General features: G+C 47.0%; 2 protein-coding genes across 3 annotated transcripts in view; one reads left to right on the forward strand and one right to left on the reverse strand.

Annotated features, from left to right (window-relative positions):
- LOC111840678 (fibronectin) overlaps window positions 1–9,104 on the forward strand; it is a 28,933-nt gene extending 19,829 nt beyond the window's left edge. For both annotated transcript variants that reach the window (XM_072714840.1, XM_072714838.1), the window contains 16 exons: window positions 49–201; window positions 459–587; window positions 698–967; window positions 1,079–1,266; window positions 1,614–1,701; window positions 2,070–2,249; window positions 2,736–2,825; window positions 2,936–3,124; window positions 3,244–3,333; window positions 3,529–3,914; window positions 5,613–5,751; window positions 6,232–6,393; window positions 6,612–6,737; window positions 7,152–7,258; window positions 7,492–7,602; window positions 8,173–9,104. In XM_072714840.1, coding sequence (XP_072570941.1) covers window positions 49–201; window positions 459–587; window positions 698–967; window positions 1,079–1,266; window positions 1,614–1,701; window positions 2,070–2,249; window positions 2,736–2,825; window positions 2,936–3,124; window positions 3,244–3,333; window positions 3,529–3,914; window positions 5,613–5,751; window positions 6,232–6,393; window positions 6,612–6,737; window positions 7,152–7,258; window positions 7,492–7,602; window positions 8,173–8,250 — 2,486 coding nt within the window. In that variant the 3' untranslated portion in view covers window positions 8,251–9,104. The remainder of the gene's footprint in view (window positions 1–48; window positions 202–458; window positions 588–697; window positions 968–1,078; window positions 1,267–1,613; window positions 1,702–2,069; window positions 2,250–2,735; window positions 2,826–2,935; window positions 3,125–3,243; window positions 3,334–3,528; window positions 3,915–5,612; window positions 5,752–6,231; window positions 6,394–6,611; window positions 6,738–7,151; window positions 7,259–7,491; window positions 7,603–8,172) is intronic.
- A 1,065-nt stretch (window positions 9,105–10,169) lies between these two features.
- Window positions 10,170–18,067, reverse strand: atic (5-aminoimidazole-4-carboxamide ribonucleotide formyltransferase/IMP cyclohydrolase). Its single transcript, XM_023805750.2, has 15 exons — window positions 17,947–18,067; window positions 17,173–17,299; window positions 16,672–16,815; window positions 15,451–15,539; window positions 15,116–15,267; window positions 13,949–14,105; window positions 12,891–13,016; window positions 12,510–12,617; window positions 12,215–12,300; window positions 11,805–11,894; window positions 11,410–11,535; window positions 11,125–11,217; window positions 10,831–11,013; window positions 10,558–10,713; window positions 10,170–10,441 (listed from the first exon to the last, which is right to left on the reverse strand). Exons 1-15 carry the CDS (start codon window positions 17,963–17,965, stop codon window positions 10,322–10,324), a joined length of 1,776 nt encoding a protein of 591 aa, XP_023661518.1. The 5' UTR covers window positions 17,966–18,067; the 3' UTR covers window positions 10,170–10,321.

Consider the following 18,067-nt stretch of genomic DNA (forward strand, 5'->3'; position numbering starts at 1 on the left):
GTACTGTTTAAAGGAGGTGTAAATAGAAGAATGGCTGTCTCTCTGTAGACACGGGCTTTGGTTCTGGGGAGCCGGTAACAGATCTGCAGGACAACAGCATTACAGTGCGCTGGACCCCGGCACAGGGCCCAATCACTGGCTATCGCGTTATTGGAACTACCAAAGAAGGCCAGCAATCTTTTGTTCGTGAGGTTCCCCCTGGTAAGCGTGTGGCGAGCCTATGACGGGCACATATCCTCCCTTCTTCACAGCTCCGTCTCATTCATGGAGCCTTGATAAGGCATAAAGCTTCTGTTGTGTGACGTATTCAGTTTGGACATTCGTGTTTTGTGGTCTTTATTTTTTTAAATGTGGAGCTACTCCAAAGTTCATGTACCGACAACAGGGATGGTGAGCCTAGTTTTTGTGCTGTCCAGTGCCAGCACATGTATCTAAGCGATCTATCTTTGATGTTGCAGATCAAACACAGGTAACTATCTCAGGCCTGATGCCCGAAGTTATGTATGACGTGCATGTGTACGCTTTGGGACAAAATGGAGTGGACACGCCCGTGGTGAAGCCCAATGTGGAGACCGATTTGCAGACCTGTGAGTGAACCGGCAGTGGTAACATGCTGATCGTGCAGTTTTGCATACAGTTCGAGTTTTTTTTTGAGCCAGAGATGAAAGACTAATTAAACCCACACTGTGATTTACAGCTGTGGACAGCCCCAGGGACCTGACCTTCTCCGATGTGGACTCCACATCCATGAAAATCTCCTGGGAAAGTCCTGACAGTGAGGTCACATCGTATAGGGTCCTTTACTCCTGCACCGAAGAAGGTGAGCGCGAACTGTATCCCGCGCCCCGCGCCGATGACGAGACAGCGGTGCTGCGTGGACTGCTTCCTGGGACGGAGTACACGGTGACGGTCATCGCCCTGCACGGCCAGAACCGCAGCCCCGCTCTGGTCAGCCGGCAGGCAACAGGTGCACCTTGAACCATTCTTATGACTGATTAATTACCTGCATGCATGGTTGAGGACTGACAGAACCAGAGCTTTTCCTTCCATTTTAACGGTTCCATTGCTCTATCTGTAGCTGTTCCTGCTCCCACCAACCTGGAGTTCTCTCAAGTGGGGCCTACGTTCTTCACCTTAGTGTGGCGGGGCCCCAACATTCGACTCACTGGCTATCGTGTGGTTATTAACCCCAAGAACAAGAGTGGTCCTACCAGGGAGATCAATCTGGCTCCTGATCAGACCCAGGTCATGGTGCCTGGACTCATGGTAACCACTCCTCTCTACCCTGTATCAGTGCTTCCTAATCCAGTCCTCGGGGACCCACACGCGGGTCACATTTTTGCTTCCTCTCAACTCCCTGCCAGACAGTTTGCTGGGAGGGAGCAAAAACGTGGACTGTCTGTGGCTTCCCGAAGACCGGACTGGGAAACTGCGATGTGTTAATACTGAAGGAGCACTTATCTCTCCATTGTTTCCATGATGTTTATGACAGCTGTCATACCTAATGCCCTGGGAGTTTTATATACCCATGGGATCATTCGAGGTCTGCATGGTCTTTGCCTTAAATTTGCTCAGCTTGCCCTGTTACTGTTCTCATTCCGGGGCGTGTGTAGGTCTCCACAGTGTACGAGGTGCAGGTGTACTCCCTTAGAAACAGCCTGACCAGCCGCCCCGCTCAGAGTGAGGTCACCACTCTGGAGAGTAAGTAAGCGTCCATCAGAAAAACAAAACCACAGACCAATATGAATATCAAAATTAATGTAATATAATTTAGAATTTTCAAAATGTATTATTATTATTGTTGTTGTTGTTGCTGCTGCTGTTGCTGTTATTGCAGTTGACATGATCTTCAGTATGGAACAAGCACATTTTTTTGGATTTAGCTTCTAAAAATCTAAAAAAAATAATTAATCCCATAATATTGTGCTGGTGAATGATTGATGGTTTAGGATCCATGTAAAAGCAGTAGAGTTCATCACACATTTCATTAAGAAAACAGATTAAATATACATATGTCCTCCCTCTTAGCTTTCGTCTCTTTGGTTTTTAATACTTCCTTATCTGTGCAGACATTAGCCCCCCCCGCCGTGTGCGGGTTTCGGCCGTAAAGGACACCTCCATCACCCTCACCTGGCGCTCAAAGACAGAGCCCATCTCCGGATACCTTGTTGAGGCCACGCCCAGTACTGGCAGCCACCAGCCCATCCAGAGTACCATCTCGCCTGAGGAGCGCAGCTACACCATCACAGGTATTCACGCTGATTCTTACTGTACTGCAATGTTTCCCAATCCGGTCCTCGGGGATCTACAGACAGTCCACGTTTTTGCTCCCTCCCAGCTCCCGGTAATGACTGTCTAGCAGAGAATTTTGGTGGGAGCAAAAACATGGACTGTCTGGCAGGGAGCTCAGAGGGAGCAAAAACATGGACTGTCTGGCAGGGAGCTCAGAGGGAGCAGAAACGTGGACTGTCTGGCAGGGAGCTGGGAGGGAGCAGAAACGTGGACAGTCTGGCAGGGAGCTCAGAGGGAGCAGAAACGTGGACTGTCAGGCAGGGAGCTCAGAGGGAGCAGAAACGTGGACTGTCTGGCAGGGAGCTGGGAGGGAGCATAATTTACTAACATAATGAAACTGTCATCTCAAGGTCACACACATGGTTTGCCATCACAAGCTGGGATACACACTGTGTAGCTATTTTTTTTATACCGTCTATTGATGAGTGATTAATCGGCAACAGGTCTCCATCCTGGCACCGCTTACATAATCCGGCTGTACACCCTGAACGGAAACTCCCGAAGCGATCCTTACACCATCCCTGTCACCACAGGTATTGCGGCTCTTCACTGGCCCTTCTCAGCGGCCTTTCTCGGCAAGATTTTTCAGCTGGAAGTAAAAGCGCTACTGCGGTTCCACCCAATACATATATTTCTTTTTCAGAGAAATCCGTGGTGGAATCCCCTACAAACATTCAGTTCACTTCTATAACCCCTGACTCCATTTCCTTCACCTGGGAGCCGCCTCACACTCGCATCAGCGGTTACAGCATTTCCTACCGGGAGTCGGGGGGAATCTCCCGGGAGCTCACGCCCCGCCCCCATGCCGGCACGAACTCAGCCATCGTCACTGGTAAAAACGCTGCATATTCACAACCATAGTACAGCATTTAAACCAGTCTAGCTTCTCCGTGTTTTAGAGATTCTGGAATGTTCCTGGCCACTCCCATAGCTGTGTGTCTGTGTGTACAGGTCTGAGGTCCGGTACGGAGTACATCATTAATATCATAGCTCTACAGGACACCAAGCAAAGCACACCGCTGGTGGGCAAAGCCAGAACACGTAAGTACTTTTAAAATTGTGGCCATTAATAATCTGGTTTGTAAAAGTTTTCAAAGGAAAGCGGTGTCAAACTCTGTAGCATCTGTGTGGAGACTCCAGCAGTGAAAGCTGGTTCCTGCATTCAGGGCCTTTCCGACCGTACCAGCTAACACAGAGGCCTACACTGTGCTTGCTCCTGACATGTTTCCCAAACAGAGCCAGATCCATCGATCCCAGTGTCTCAGCTCCCAGTGCCCAACCATTCAAGACCTGGTATTTTGGACGTGCCCGAGGTCAACCGTCCAAACGTGGCGGGTAATGGTGGCCTCAACAGGCCAGACCAAGGAGGTCAGCACATTTACACGGAGCACCAGAACCTGGGCCATAGGCAGCACCCCCGCGAGCCCCTCGTGTATTTCCCCAATGGGGCACAGAGGCCTGTGGTGTGGGTGAACGAGGTAACCTTCCCAGGCTTCCCAAGTAACAGGACCAGATTCCAGGAAGCCCAGACCCAGACCACCATTTCCTGGAGCCCATTGCAGCACAGCTCCAGTTACGTGGTGTCTTGGTGCCCTGTCACCGACCATAACGAGCAGATCCAGGTAAGAATACACAGAGCCACACAAGGACGTAGAGCCACACAGGGACGTAGAGCCACACGGGGACGCAGAGCCACACGGGGACGCGGGGCCACACGGGAACGCGGGGCCACACAGGGACGCATGGCCTCACAGGGACGTAGAGCCACACAGGGACGTAGTGCCACACAGGGACGTAGAGCCACACAGGGACATAGAGCCACACAGGGACATAGACCCACACAGGGACGTAGAGCCACACAGGGACGCAGAGCCACACGGGGACGCGGGGCCACACGGGGACGCATGGCCACACAGGGACGTAGAGCCACACAGGGACGTAGAGCCACACAGGGACGTAGTGCCACACAGGGACGTAGAGCCACACAGGGACGCAGGGCCACACAGGGACGCAGAGCCACACAGGGACGTAGGGCCACACAGGAACGTAGGGCCACACAGGGACGCACGGCCACACAGGGACATAGAGCCACACAGGGACGTAGAGCCACACAGGGACGCACGGCCACACAGGGACGCACGGCCACACAGGGACGCAGGGCCACACAGGGACGCAGGGCCACACAGGGACGCACGGCCACAGAGGGACGTAGAGCCACACAGGGACGTAGAGCCACACAGGGACGTAGAGCCACACAGGGACGTAGAGCCACACAGGGACGCAGGGCCACACAGGGACGTAGAGCCACAGAGGGACGCACGGCCACAGAGGGACGCACGGCCACAGAGGGACGCACGGCCACACGGACGCACAGCCACACAGGGACGTAGAGCCACACAGGGACGCAGGGCCACACAGGGACGTAGAGCCACAGAGGGACGCACGGCCACAGAGGGACGCACGGCCACAGAGGGACGCACGGCCACACGGACGCACGGCCACACAGGGACGTAGAGCCACACAGGGACGCACGGCCACACAGGGACGTAGAGCCACACAGGGACGCACGGCCACAGAGGGACGCAGGGCCACACAGGGACGTAGAGCCACACAGGGACGCACGGCCACAGAGGGACGCACGGCCACACAGGGACGTAGAGCCACACAGGGACGCACGGCCACAGAGGGACGCAGGGCCACAGAGGGACGCAGGGACGCAGGGCCACAGAGGGACGCAGGGCCACAGAGGGACGCACGGCCACACAGGGACGCAGGGCCACACAGGGACGTAGAGCCACACAGGGACGCACAGCCACACAGGGACGCACAGCCACACAGACACAATCTGAGCTCTCCTCTTTCCCAGAGCATCCATTCATTTCCCACATGTTTATCCTAATCAGTGTTGGTGGGGGGGCAGGAGGGGGGGAAAAAAGGGGTAAGTGTCGTGATTTAGAGACCATTGTAATTTGATGAGTAGGAGGTTAAATCATTCTGCAAATCTATTACAGACTAAAATAATAAAATAACATTCAGTTATTAATATGCAATGATGTAATGCTATGATTCGCAGCCAGGGCGAGTGTTGTCTTGATCTTAGAGCAGCATTGCATACATCATCAACTGTACCACTTTTCCAGCTTTGTGGGTTTAATCAGTACAACAGACAGGAAATTTACTACAAATATAAATATGAACATCAGTTCAACCTTGGCTGCTCTGGTTGAAGAGAGAACTGAATTTTAAAGATCACTGTGCAGTTAGTTCTACACCCCCCCCCCCAGCAGTGTTTGTATGATACTGAAATCCCTGTAATTCAGGCCCAACTGCCAGGAAGTGCCAGCAGTGCCACCCTCATCGGCCTGACGTCCGGGGCTTCCTACAACATCCTTGTGGAGGCTGTGAAGGGCTCCGGTCGGGAGAAAGTGCTGGATGAAACAGTTACTGTTGGCCATGCGGGTAAATGCACACATGAATTTATCAGTTACTGTTGGCCTCTGTTAAGCAATTTGAAACATGTTTGTAACAGATCTGTAACGACACATTATGTAATAATGCCGCAGAATGTAATAAATTGAAAGATGATAATAATGATAATAAGAATAGGGTAATGTTGCGATATAACATTATAATGTATTCTATAATGTATTCTATATATTTGTAACATTTTGTCAAGTTATTACATGATATGGTGTTATTACATAATGTGACTGTAACAACACATGTAATAACAACGCGTTATGTTTTGAAAATTTGTTACATTTTGTCAAGTTATCATATAATACGGCATTATTACATAATGCATTATTACAGGGTCATTCATGAAATCTGATTTAAATGCCCCCCCTTTTTATAGTGAAAATGCTGTTCTTTCCTTTTGGTTTCATGCGGTTCCTACTTAAATCAGTTTGAAACGGGTGCCTTCTCCCTTACGCACAGTCCCGGGGGCCCTACCTGCTGACAGGGATATGTGCTACGACACTTTCACTGGCGCCGCCTACGAGGTGGGAGCCGAGTGGGAGCGCATGTCCGACACGGGCTTCAAACTCTGGTGCACATGCCTGGGCCTTGGTAGCGGCCATTTCCGGTGCGATTCCTCCAGTGAGTCACGTGCTTTCCATTACCCATAACCATGCTAGCCATCCATATCGATGAATACCAAAATACGGCAAAAAGAAAATAAGCGTTAATGTTATCAGTTAAGATGTAATGTAAATGGTGTGTGTGAAGGTGACCCATTCTGTCGCTTGGCTGTGGAGTGAGGGGATTTCTTCAGGCTGAAAATGTCCTCACCGTTTTTCCCACGCTGCCCCGATCAGAGTGGTGCCACGACAACGGTAACAACTATCGCATTGGCGAGAAGTGGGATCGCCACGCTGAGAATGGGCACATGATGAGCTGCACCTGCCTGGGCAACGGCAAGGGCGAGTTCAAGTGTGAGCCCCGTGAGTGAGACGGCCTTTCCTACTCGAGGCAACATGCACTTCCTCTCTGCAGCTCTCTTACTGTCAATGATGTCATTTACTTTAATACGTTTCATGCAGTATCTATCCAGCGTTGTTGTTACTGTATTCAAGTCCCCTTATTAATTTATGTTTGCACAGTTCAGTTTGCAATGCATAGTGTCTTTGCACTTTGTCTTCAGTGTGTGTAACAGTGAACTATATGCTTCTATGATCTAGCCTATCTATCAATCTATCTATCTAGGTTCTTCCTATCACATGCTATGTAAGACTGTCTTTATATTAACAATGACCATACTGGATAAACCTTTACTGACAACTTATGGATCAACACATATTATTAGTATTTTATTTAGTTGTGGGTGTTTTACAGTAGACTTTTGCGTATTTATGCAGATGAGTCCACTTGCTATGATGATGGAAAAATGTACCACGTCGGGAACCAGTGGCAAAAAGAGTACTTGGGAGCCATTTGCACCTGTACTTGCTATGGTGGACAGCAGGTAAGATGCCTCGTAGAGACACTGGTCTGCACTGTGTCACGGTGCTTTATGGGTATGTACACGCGAGGCCTCTTTGTGGCTGGTTTGCGTTTCTGCCCGGGAGTGCAGGAAGCAATGGTCCCGGTGCTCTCATGTAACAGTGTCTGCTGTAATTAATGGTGGGGTTTGGCCGTAGTGCTCAGGTGTGTGTCGGCCTCACTGTGCGCGTGTCACTGACGTCACAATTCCCCAAGGGCTGGCGCTGTGAGAACTGCCGACGGCCGGGGAGCGAGGTGGGTGTGGACGTTCACCCTGTGCACCCCAACGCGTTTGAGCGCTACAGCCACAACGTCCCGCGCAAAGTGGTGAGTTCGCTGCCTCCTACAGATCAGTGTAGATCATTTCTTTAACCTGTCTTCCAAAATCACTGACATGCCATCCATGGTGTTCCCTGTATTGTGCCCTGTTTGATGGGACAGGCTCCAGATTAATCACGATCCTGTGCATAAGCAGCAGTTATGGATGGATGGATGGATGATTTACTTACTTTACTGACCTGTACATCTTTATTTGTTAGATACGTACTTGAACATGTTACAGAACTTGGTTGTCAATATAGTAATGAAAAAGCACAAAATACAATTTGAAATCAAATTTGCAAATGTTAATTCAAATTTTGTACTTTAAGATGAACAAGCAACCAGTCTTGAGTGGTACAAAACAGGGTCCTATGTAGGTACAGTGACACCGTTTGATCACTTTTTTGCCCTGGAAATCCCTGGCTATGAATGACAAAAATATTCATACATGAGATAGTCTTTGAAAAATATGTGATGCCAGTCAGTAAACAACTGAAAATGTTTGTACTTGTGAGATGTGGAGAGAAAGCCAGGCTGATGGATAATGGTGAGTTGCTGGTGTCTTTAACCCTACAGAACATCCAGTGTCCTATAGAATGCCTCAGACCGGAGCTCCTCGCAGACGCACACGTCCCTCACAACCCACGGGAGTGAGAGCCGGCCTCCAGCCCCCCCACCCATTACAGTGGAAGGCCAACCACCCAATAACCTCACCCCTTAACTTCCTCCTGTCGGGCTTCCGATCAGGGTCCCAGCTAGTGTCCGGCTGCTTCTCCACCTCACGCCTCCTAAAGTAGCACTGCGGCGAGCTCTCCTCACCCTGCCTGTCATCCCCATTTCTCTGCCCTTTGAAACACTTTAACGGTCAATGGAAAAGACATTCCCAACACTGTTGCAGAAGGTGATCCCCTTTGGATCAAGACCCGCATTTATGGGAGAACTTTAATTTGTTAGAGAAATCCAAGAAACATTGATTAAACTGTCCCTCCACTCACTAGCTTTAATGTGTTTGTTATTAAAATTGTCCACAAACCGCAGAAGGGCGGAGGACCAAAGCCAGACCCTTGTTGTATGTGCCTTACAGTGTTATTTTGAATGACTGGATATTTTAAATGACCCCTAAAGCTATCAGTTAGTAGTGGTAATGGTATTTCTCATGCTTAGAAGAAGCACATGGGCCCTGAAGGAAATGGTGCTGCAGCCAGCGGGCAAAGATGCATTCCAGCGTGCCCACGTCTCTCTCGAGGGGTTGGCACTGCTGCAGTGGCACTGACTGGCGTTTACAAATGCTGACCTTGACTGACCTGTCATTTTCCATTTCTTGCTAATTTTTGTTGATGCAATTTTTGAACATTATTTTTATACTGCAAGTACCATCTTAAATACTGTGGAGAAAGAAAGAAAAAATCCCATTTTCAATAAAGTTTCACAAACATTCACCAGAAAGGGATTCATCATAAATTAATACTAATAATGAGTACTCTTACATTAAACTTGTCTTTGACTACTGTCTGAATCTGTTATTTCTAGCCTCAAACAGGACAATGTTTAGGCTTTTAAACCCCATGATAGCAGAGCTACTTTAACTGCTTGTAATTAAAGTTATAATTCCTGTTACTTAAAAGAAAATGTGAAGTGGTTTTAATAAGTGAACATTCACCATTCAGAAATTGTGTATCCTGGAGGGGATCAGACCCCCTCCACCTACTCGACCACTAGATTACAGGTGGTCCCTTGGAGCATGTTAGCCCAGGGATGGTCTAGAACAGACAACAGGAAAATCCCTCCCTGTAAATAACTCTGCTGCACTAGACAGAAAAGGAAAAGTATGTCTGTCAGCACAGTAAAGGCTGGTTCATACTTCTCTGCAGAAGGGCAACACTCACGTATCCACTCTGCATATGACCACAGCAATGCTCATAAGTCTCTGGTCAAGCCACGTACTTTGCACATGTGCACGTGTTGAATCTATATTTCTTGATATACATTATTGTGATTCCTTGCACGTATACCACTGCAGTGAGGTTTGTGTCCATTTGTTTTACAAATTAAAACCAGCACACAGCATTGCCAACTTTGGTCAGCTAGCTGGTGTGAGATTTTCAATTCAGTCTGCGCACACATACACACGCAACATGTATGCAACAGTTTTTACCTTGTAAATAGTCTGTAGGGTTTGCAAACTACTCCAACGCTCGTCAAAAGCATCCATGTTGGTATTTAAAGTGGACGTCAGCGAATCAATCATGCGCAGTGTGCCCAGAGCTGCACGCACACCACTGCATGGACGGACATTTGGAGCGCAGCAGGCGTTCATCTGTTGAGGCGCACAGTGGTGTGAAACGTATCAAACATTCGAGCAGACATGTCCACTTGTACGCGTGCAGAGAAGAATGAACCAGCGTTAATTTCACAATCTTCAGAAGGCACCACCTTTCATAAACATGTCAAGATTACTGTACATCTGAAGCAGGATGGATCTACGGCTAGAGGACAAACTCCACCCCCAATAGCAAGAAAAATACAGATGTCAAAATTGTCAGGACCAACTAAAACAAAGGGGGGGGCCGATATCCACAGAAATGTCACTTTATTTTTGACCTTTTAACAACCATGAAGATGCTGAACATGGAAGCTTTGTATAGAGAAGCAATGGAATACAGAGGAATGTACCATGTGTGACCAAAGAAGGGGGGCCGGGATGTAATAAGCAGTTTGCAAGCTTTCAGTGGTGGAAGAGGCGCAAGTTGGTATGAACCAGGGTGATGCCCAACTCATTGCAGGCATCAATGACCACCTGGTCAGCAGTGGAGCCAGAGGGCGCTGCTATGTATTCCACTCCACTCTAGATAGGAAGGAAGGAATTTACAGTGGATTTACAGTGCAGTGCTGCTTCCCCGCTAAGAACTTTAAGGAAAAAACCAAAAGGGAATGAAGGCTGAGAGAAGGCCCAAGCTGTACCTGTCTGGCACGGTCCACGTTGTCTCGGAAAGGGAAGAAAGCGTCGGAGCTGAGGGCCACGGCTTGCAGGGTGCTGATCCAGTTCTTGCGTTCAGTATCCGCAAGCAGCTCTGGTACTTCCTCAAAAAGGCTCTTCCACAAAGCCAAGTCTGGGCCCTGGAGCATCCACACACCGAAGAGCAAAATGGTCACAGAGTTCAGGCACAAACATCTGTCCAAACACAGAAAAGTATTTAGATGTGAAAAGTCTCCTGACTTAGGGTAGGGTCTTACCTCTCCAATGGTCCCACTCACATACTGGTCAATGGCATTGGCCATCTCAGCCCGCTTGACTCCACTCTTGAACTTCATAGAAAGCACTCTAGGGTGATGCCTAAGCCACCAGTTATTGGCTTTGTCTCCAGCCAATCGAGTGCAGTGGATGCGAGACTGTTGCCCCGCCCCAATGCCAATGACCTTACCAAAAAAGGACAGTGGGTCATCCCATTAACAATGTCAGTAACTACAACATCCAGCCACTCCATACTTCCAAGCTCTTGTCTTTAGCGTGTGTCGTCTCAGGATTACCTGGCCGTCTTTGGCATAGCACACAGAATTTGACTGGGTGTACTTCACTGCTATAGTGGCCACAGTCAGGTCCCTCAGGGCCGTCTCTGACAGCTGAAATAAAGGACATTTTCTTAACAGTTTGACCTACAGTGTTTATCAAGAATGCTTTGGACATTTACTATGAGGAAAGGGCACCAGCAAACAGCCTGATTTCAATTAAAATGAAGAATTTCCTTCGAAAATAACTCTGAAGAGCACCAAAACTATTCTGCTCCTAAAAGGGTGAGTGTGCTTTCTACCCACCATGCCCTTGGAGACGACATTGTTGAAGAGGCTGGCATCAATTGACGCCCCATTCCTCTTCTGCTTGAGGTGCAGGCCAAAGAGCACACGCACTTCACTCTCGTCGGGCTCGTACTCTGGGTCCATCTGAAAAAGCCACGGTTATTGGGGAAGGACTTGGAGTGTCTTCTCAGAATTAATTCAGCCGCCCCCCATGACAGACACTCATCAATAAACCTAGTTAACTTGGCAAAAGTAACTCCTCTGCAGACAAACATTGTTAAATTTGGTTTGACCATGATTTGTTGAACTAAAGCCAAGTAAGAATATGACCCAAACACTGGAGTCTCCTCGACTGGCGAGGCACAGGCTAATCTGTCAACGCGCCCAACAGCCCCAGTCACTACGGCCCTCACCTGCAGCACACAGTAGTTGCCATTTTTTTTCTTAGCGAGGATTTTCAGCGCTGCTTCTTCGTAGCCGGGGGCGATTATCCCATCGGAAACCTGCAGTGTTCTACACAATCTCAGCAATTCATTACAACACTACAGTATTTTAAGTTTTACATTTGTTGGAAATCCTTAATAAATGGATTATTAGCAAAAGCTAGCACTTCTTGGAAAGCATAAACAGAATTATGCTCCTGTTTTTTTCTACTAAAAGTTATTTTAAGAAATCAATGTAATTACTGAATACTGTCATATTTTCAAAATACAATAGCCTTTTGTAAATTCCCCCAGTGCTGAGTTTAAGTTGATTAACATTATTGACAGTTGGACATGAACACCCAAGCAAATACCCCTCACTCTAGCCAGACGGGACTTGCCTCTCTAGAGATAATCTTAGCTGTTGGAACGTCACAGATGTCAGACAGAGCGATGAAATCCCCAAATGAGGACATTCGGTCAGACCCTGAAGGAAGAAAAATCATCCAATCAAACACACACACACATACACTTTCTAGCTTAGATTCCTTAAAATCATGCAAGTGTCAGTCATACAAGCCTAAGGATTGTATTTATTTCAGGATAGTATCCATTTCACACGGATGATTTTGACCCCTTCAGAAAATGATGAGATGTTGGGCAGCACTTGGGTCTCAGGTTGGAGGGAGAGGTCACCTCTGGCTCTGGCGTAAGCGGTCGCTAGCGGGCTGAGCTCCTGGAGAAGGTCCTTTACCATGCAGACCACAGCTTCCTCCTCAGTAAGCGGGACGCCAATGGCAGCACCTAGGGCACATGGGAAATAAGCAGAGCAGCCTGGACCTTCATGTTAACCTCATTTGGAATGTTAACCTTCTAAATCAGTGCAATTTCAATGAGATTTCTGCATTAAATGTATCAGTGAAATCACCAGCTTACCAACATTAATGTTTCCATAAAAAACAAAAAACAAATGTTGACTGGCCAAAGCAGACTCCTACTGCACCTCCCAAGCAGACTCCTACTGCACCTCCCAAGCAGACTCCTACTGCACCTCCCAGCTGACGTGTGCGGACCCACCTGCCGGGCTGACGTGCTTAAAGGAGGCGGCAGCAGGGACCCCCAGTGCTCGCTGCAGCTCCCGCACCAGCTGCCAGGCATTCAGGGCGTCACACAGGTTGATGAATCCCGGCGAGCCATTTACCACTGTGACAAAAGACCATTGTAGTGATGGCATCTGGACGTCGTGATTTATAATAAACACAATTTGTGAAAAATTGGACAATATTATGACCGGTCATGGTCACAGGGCACACTGCATTCCCAATAAGCACTCACATACTCCAATTAATTGTCTAATTGACACATTTGGTTGTCCTGCCCTAAATGGACAGTTAGTAAAAGTTGGGAAATGTGCCCATGCACCAGATCGCCAGAGAATATCTGCTGTGAAGAAACAGGACAACAATTAAGGGGCTTAGGACCAGAAGTCCACTAATATAGGTTCTCAGGAGCGCATACAGTTTTTTTTTGGGGTGGGGGGGTGGAATGGCTGATAAAGAACAAAAATCAGTCAGTAGAAAAACAGAGTGACACGGCTGCTTAACTTTAAGTATTTAAAAATACAAAAAAATAAATATTAAATCACACTTGGGCATGCAGCATTTTAAAATTAATAGAAAATAAATGCATTCAGTGGTTTCTTTGGCATGAGTTAATTTTGGATATAAGCCACAAAACTTTCAAAATTGAGATTGTTTCAGCTTTGTGGGGATGTTATTGATCAAGCCAAACTGATGCAAGTGGGAGGGATTCAGAACTATTACCTTTAGTTGTCACACAGGTTCACTACTGCAAGTGCTAATAAACACACCACAACACTGACAAAGTGACCTCTCCGTGTGGCACGCTGTCAATCGGTCACTATCGGCCATGTAGTCTTATTAATGGGCCGAAGACAATTGTCATAAACTGCTTAAAAATTGGCTGTTTTTTTTATTATTCTTTTTATGGCCGGTCGGTCGGTCGACCTCTACTTCGGACTTAAAAGACAAGTTGCCCCAACTTTGAGGCATTATTCTGTAGGTGATAGTAGACCTTCTCCAGCTAAATAGGCGTTCAGGGCAGATGCGAGATACCTTTGAGGGGCAGAGCTGGGCGCAGGGTACACAGCTGGGCAGGTGCCTGGTGAGGGTTCATGCCGTAGCGCAGGGGGAGATGGGAAACGCCACTGCTGTACTCTTTGCGGAAATAGTCGGAGATTGCCTCATCATACTGGGCAGTGTGAGTGAAGGCCTGCAAGTAGAGGAATGAAGATCTCAGCCACGAATGAACAACCACTGCAAAGCATTCCCGACCAATAGGGCAATGACACTGCCTGAAGAACCAAACATCTCCTCACTGACTCGTACAGCCTTGAGACCTCAGAACGGGGCAAGAATCATACACCCAATGCAATATGGGTTCTCTCTCCAGAACCACTTAGCTCATTAAGCTCTTGCGCACCTCTCAAGAACCTTCCACTAGGCAATTTTCATTTTCGCTTAACTACTTGATGCTGTAGACAATCTGAAGCTACACACAGCCCAGGGACTGAGGGGAGTACAGTTGAGAAGCAGTCACACTTAACAGTGATAATCTACACAGTGGAGCTTGCACAGCCAGTCCATTCCTACAGCACAGACTCTGACACACCCATAATCAATAACAGATCACGTTTTCATTGTTCCCCTGATCACAAACAGCAAATCTTTGACATTACACCACAAGGGTATCACACTGGCTTTTATTAAAGAATCAAGTTGTTAACTATTCAATAAAATCCAAAGTCTGAATGTGTAGGGATAATAAGTACACTGTATTACTTACACTGTATTACTTACACTGTATTACTTACACTGTATTACTTACACTGTATTACTTACACTTAACAGTTGGAACAAGTCCATACTGAAAGAAATAATTGCAGAAAAGCAATAAAGGAAAAGGTTACAAAAGGGCCTCAAATTTTTAAATTTACCCTACAAAGTAAAACAGAATATGAAGAGCGTTAAATGTTTTTCTATAGCAGACACTTGGCTGGCTTCTTAGAGCCAGAGCCTCCTCTGTAAAGTTCTTACGGGTTGCTGCTAATTTTCAACTGTAGGTTTTTGAGGGTAATGCAACGTCGTCATGGTTACATTCAAGCTCAGGTTGTTTTGTGCACTACAGTTGTCATTGTTACTTAGAAGATCAAGCTTTCAGGGGACCAATGTAATCATGGTATGTTGGCAGGTTTAACGGCACGAGACAGCCAAGACTGTTACCTTTAGAGCGAGGGTTTTGCGGGTATCCAGAGAGGTGTCCCGAGAGTCAGATTTCTCCATTTCAGCAGCAACCAGCTCATAGTCAGCAGGATCACACACGACAGTCACACGAGCATGGTTCTTAGCTGCTGCCCGCAGCAATGTCACACCACCTGAGCAACCAGAAATTAAATCAACTCCCGTTCCTTCAGGCTAACATTAAAGTACTTACACCTTAATGACTTTAATAACAGATTTGACAATTAGGAGATATTTAGAGCTAGCATGCACTGAAATGGGACAGTCAAACGCAGGCAGGCACTGCTGGGTGCCAAAGCTAAGGACAAGAGACTCACCAATGTCAATCTGCTCCACTGCATCAGCCACAGTCACATCAGGAGAGGAGACCGTCTTTACGAAGGGGTACAGGTTACACACCACCACCCTGACGAAACACGGCAGGATCGCTGACTGGGTAAAATAATGCAAAACTAAAATCACAGAACCTGTTGTTGTGCTGCTGTGCAAGAAATGCCAGAGCAGACGCTGCTTTCTGAGGAGGCTCAAGTCTTAATGTGTGTAGCTACCTGCAGTGTTTGTTTCAGCAGTCCGCAGTGGTCACTGCATTTTTTTTTTTAACACAGTGACCTGCTGGTAAGGCAGCAGTATCAGCTCAAGCGATGCCAAATGCCTGAACAAGCTCACCAGGAAGGCCAACTCAATCACAGGACTGACCCTGAATCCACTGGAGGGATGTTGGCAAAATTGGACAATATTATGAACAGTTCTGCCCATCTGCTTCAGGAGGCCTATCATCAAGCTCATTTAGCCACTGGCTCATTCCACCACTGTAATAAAAAAAACGCTACTGGGGATCGTTCCTGCCTGCTGCCACAACACCTCCCCCGGATGTGCGGACTCCCCATCCATAGCCGTAACACGTCAGAAATATCCCGTCTCCTACAATAAACGTTTGATGCTCTCTGTTCATTAACTGCACAAATACCATAGCCAATTTATTACACTAATATTCAAAGATTTACTTCTCTAGATCACAATATTCTGTTTTTTCAGGGTATTTTATTTATGTTCTCTCTAAATCTGTTCTCACAACATTTACTTGTTTGTACTATGTGTAGTCTCCTTGCACCCTTTATTATTAAATGTGGGTTTGTCGGTGCACTACATTCTTGCTACTCTATGTACCAGAATTTTCCCCCAGGATAACTAAAGCCCACCTTAATGTTTCAGTCCACAGTGAGCAGGCTGTGTGGGGTAGTGACAGTATCCACATTTAATGTGGATGGACATGCACAGCCCAAAATCACCACAACCACACGCCTGATCCCATACGGCCATTAAGGCATGTGATGCTCCCTGGACAAAGTGATAGCAGCACTGTGTCAATTACCCTGTAATCTGATTGCCTGGAAGTAGCAGATGTCGCAGGTCTAATCTTGCTGCTAACTACATTACTAATAACTACAAGCACTCCTGGACAGGGTCACATGACATTCCAGGAAGCCAAAGGAACTGTAGATCAACAAACCAAGGTGAGACGCAGACATGACCGTTACCTCACTAGACTGAAGCCAAGCTTCTCCAAATCATCTTTATCAGAAGGGGTGTTACGGGCCAAGATGCCCCCATGCACAGCAGGGTGCAGGGTCTTCACTCTACCCCCCAGCATCTCCGGAAAGCCAGTGAGCTCTGACACATCCCTGGGAAAAAGGCGGCGTCGCATTAAGCATGTCCATAGCAATATGGGGTACCAGGCATACCCGTCTGAGAATGCACTAATCCCCATTTCGCAAGCATAATCCCTCACATTCTGGATTTTATCTGCATTACCTACAATGTTGGCAAATTCCTAAAGCACTCTAAACAGAACAATGGCCTACTTTGTGCAATATAACCTATGGTCCAAACAGAAGTTTCCTCTGATCCTGTAACAGTACCTGAATTACTACTCTGCAATGAAAGTTAGCAGGGAGGTGAAGATTGAGAGTTGGGTGTACGCTTTCACAGTCACTGCACCTACTGCTGACATAAACAGACCCAGACAAGGCAGAACGTACCTGACCACCAGGCCGGCATCACGGAGAGTTTTTGCAGTGCCACCTGATGCCACAAGGGACAGTCCAAATGACACCAGGCGCTTGGCAAAGTCTACAAGGCCGGACTTATCGGACACACTCAGAAGTGCTGAGGAACAGAACATGAGAAAACTCCCATTAAGACCAATAACAAAAATAAGTGGTGGAACTCAAAAACACAGACAATGATGGCTGTTAAATGTAATGAAATATTGGAAGCCCACAACATAAAGCGCTATCATAATCAGCAACTGATACTATCTATTAGGAAACATACGTTTCAATAAGCAAACATCAAGCAATAAGAAAATAAAAATAAAAAGAACGTACTATACCAAGGCATTAGATGACTGGCAAAGTATGAAAGAAATTACAATCGCATATCGTTTAAGGTTCTTTTCCCAGATACTCGAGATCAAGTCCCACTGCTCAGATTCAAACCAAGTAACGATTAGGCTACCGAAACTCACAGTACTTAAACATCCAAAAACAAATCGGTTGTCAGATTATCAAATATTTACAGAGGTTCCTTTAGCGCTCAATGCTAGTACGAAATAAAGCACATTCAACAAAATGAAAGTTTTACTTCCAAAAGTGAGTAGGTTGCTTAAAAGCGAAATATTGGCATATGACTTAGCTAGACAACTTCCAAGCAAATTTTCGCAAATATATGTAGAGCTAATTTTCATTCTTTTGCTTCACAGGTAGGTCTTAAAGACGGATATACCCACAAAATCAACAACAAATAAAATTTACCAATTTCAGCGGAAGCCATAGTACTAACAGGCACTGCAACTATGTAAAAGTTTGCACCCCGAAAGATAAGTTTTCAGTTCAACCAGGTAGTGCAGGGCCACGTGGGTGCGAGATTTATAAG

The sequence above is a fragment of the Paramormyrops kingsleyae genome, chromosome 1, assembly GCF_048594095.1.
Source record: "Paramormyrops kingsleyae isolate MSU_618 chromosome 1, PKINGS_0.4, whole genome shotgun sequence".
NCBI lineage: Eukaryota > Metazoa > Chordata > Actinopteri > Osteoglossiformes > Mormyridae > Paramormyrops > Paramormyrops kingsleyae.

Bases quoted from the DNA above. Each gene is read 5' to 3' on its own strand.
- atic (XM_023805750.2), bottom strand. The intron at 15,268-15,450 runs GTGAGTCTCTTG...CTGGTTGCTCAG, and splicing joins AGTGGAGCAGATTGACATTG to GTGGTGTGACATTGCTGCGG. The intron at 10,442-10,557 runs GTACAGCTTGGG...CTTCCTATCTAG, and splicing joins ACGTGGACCGTGCCAGACAG to AGTGGAGTGGAATACATAGC.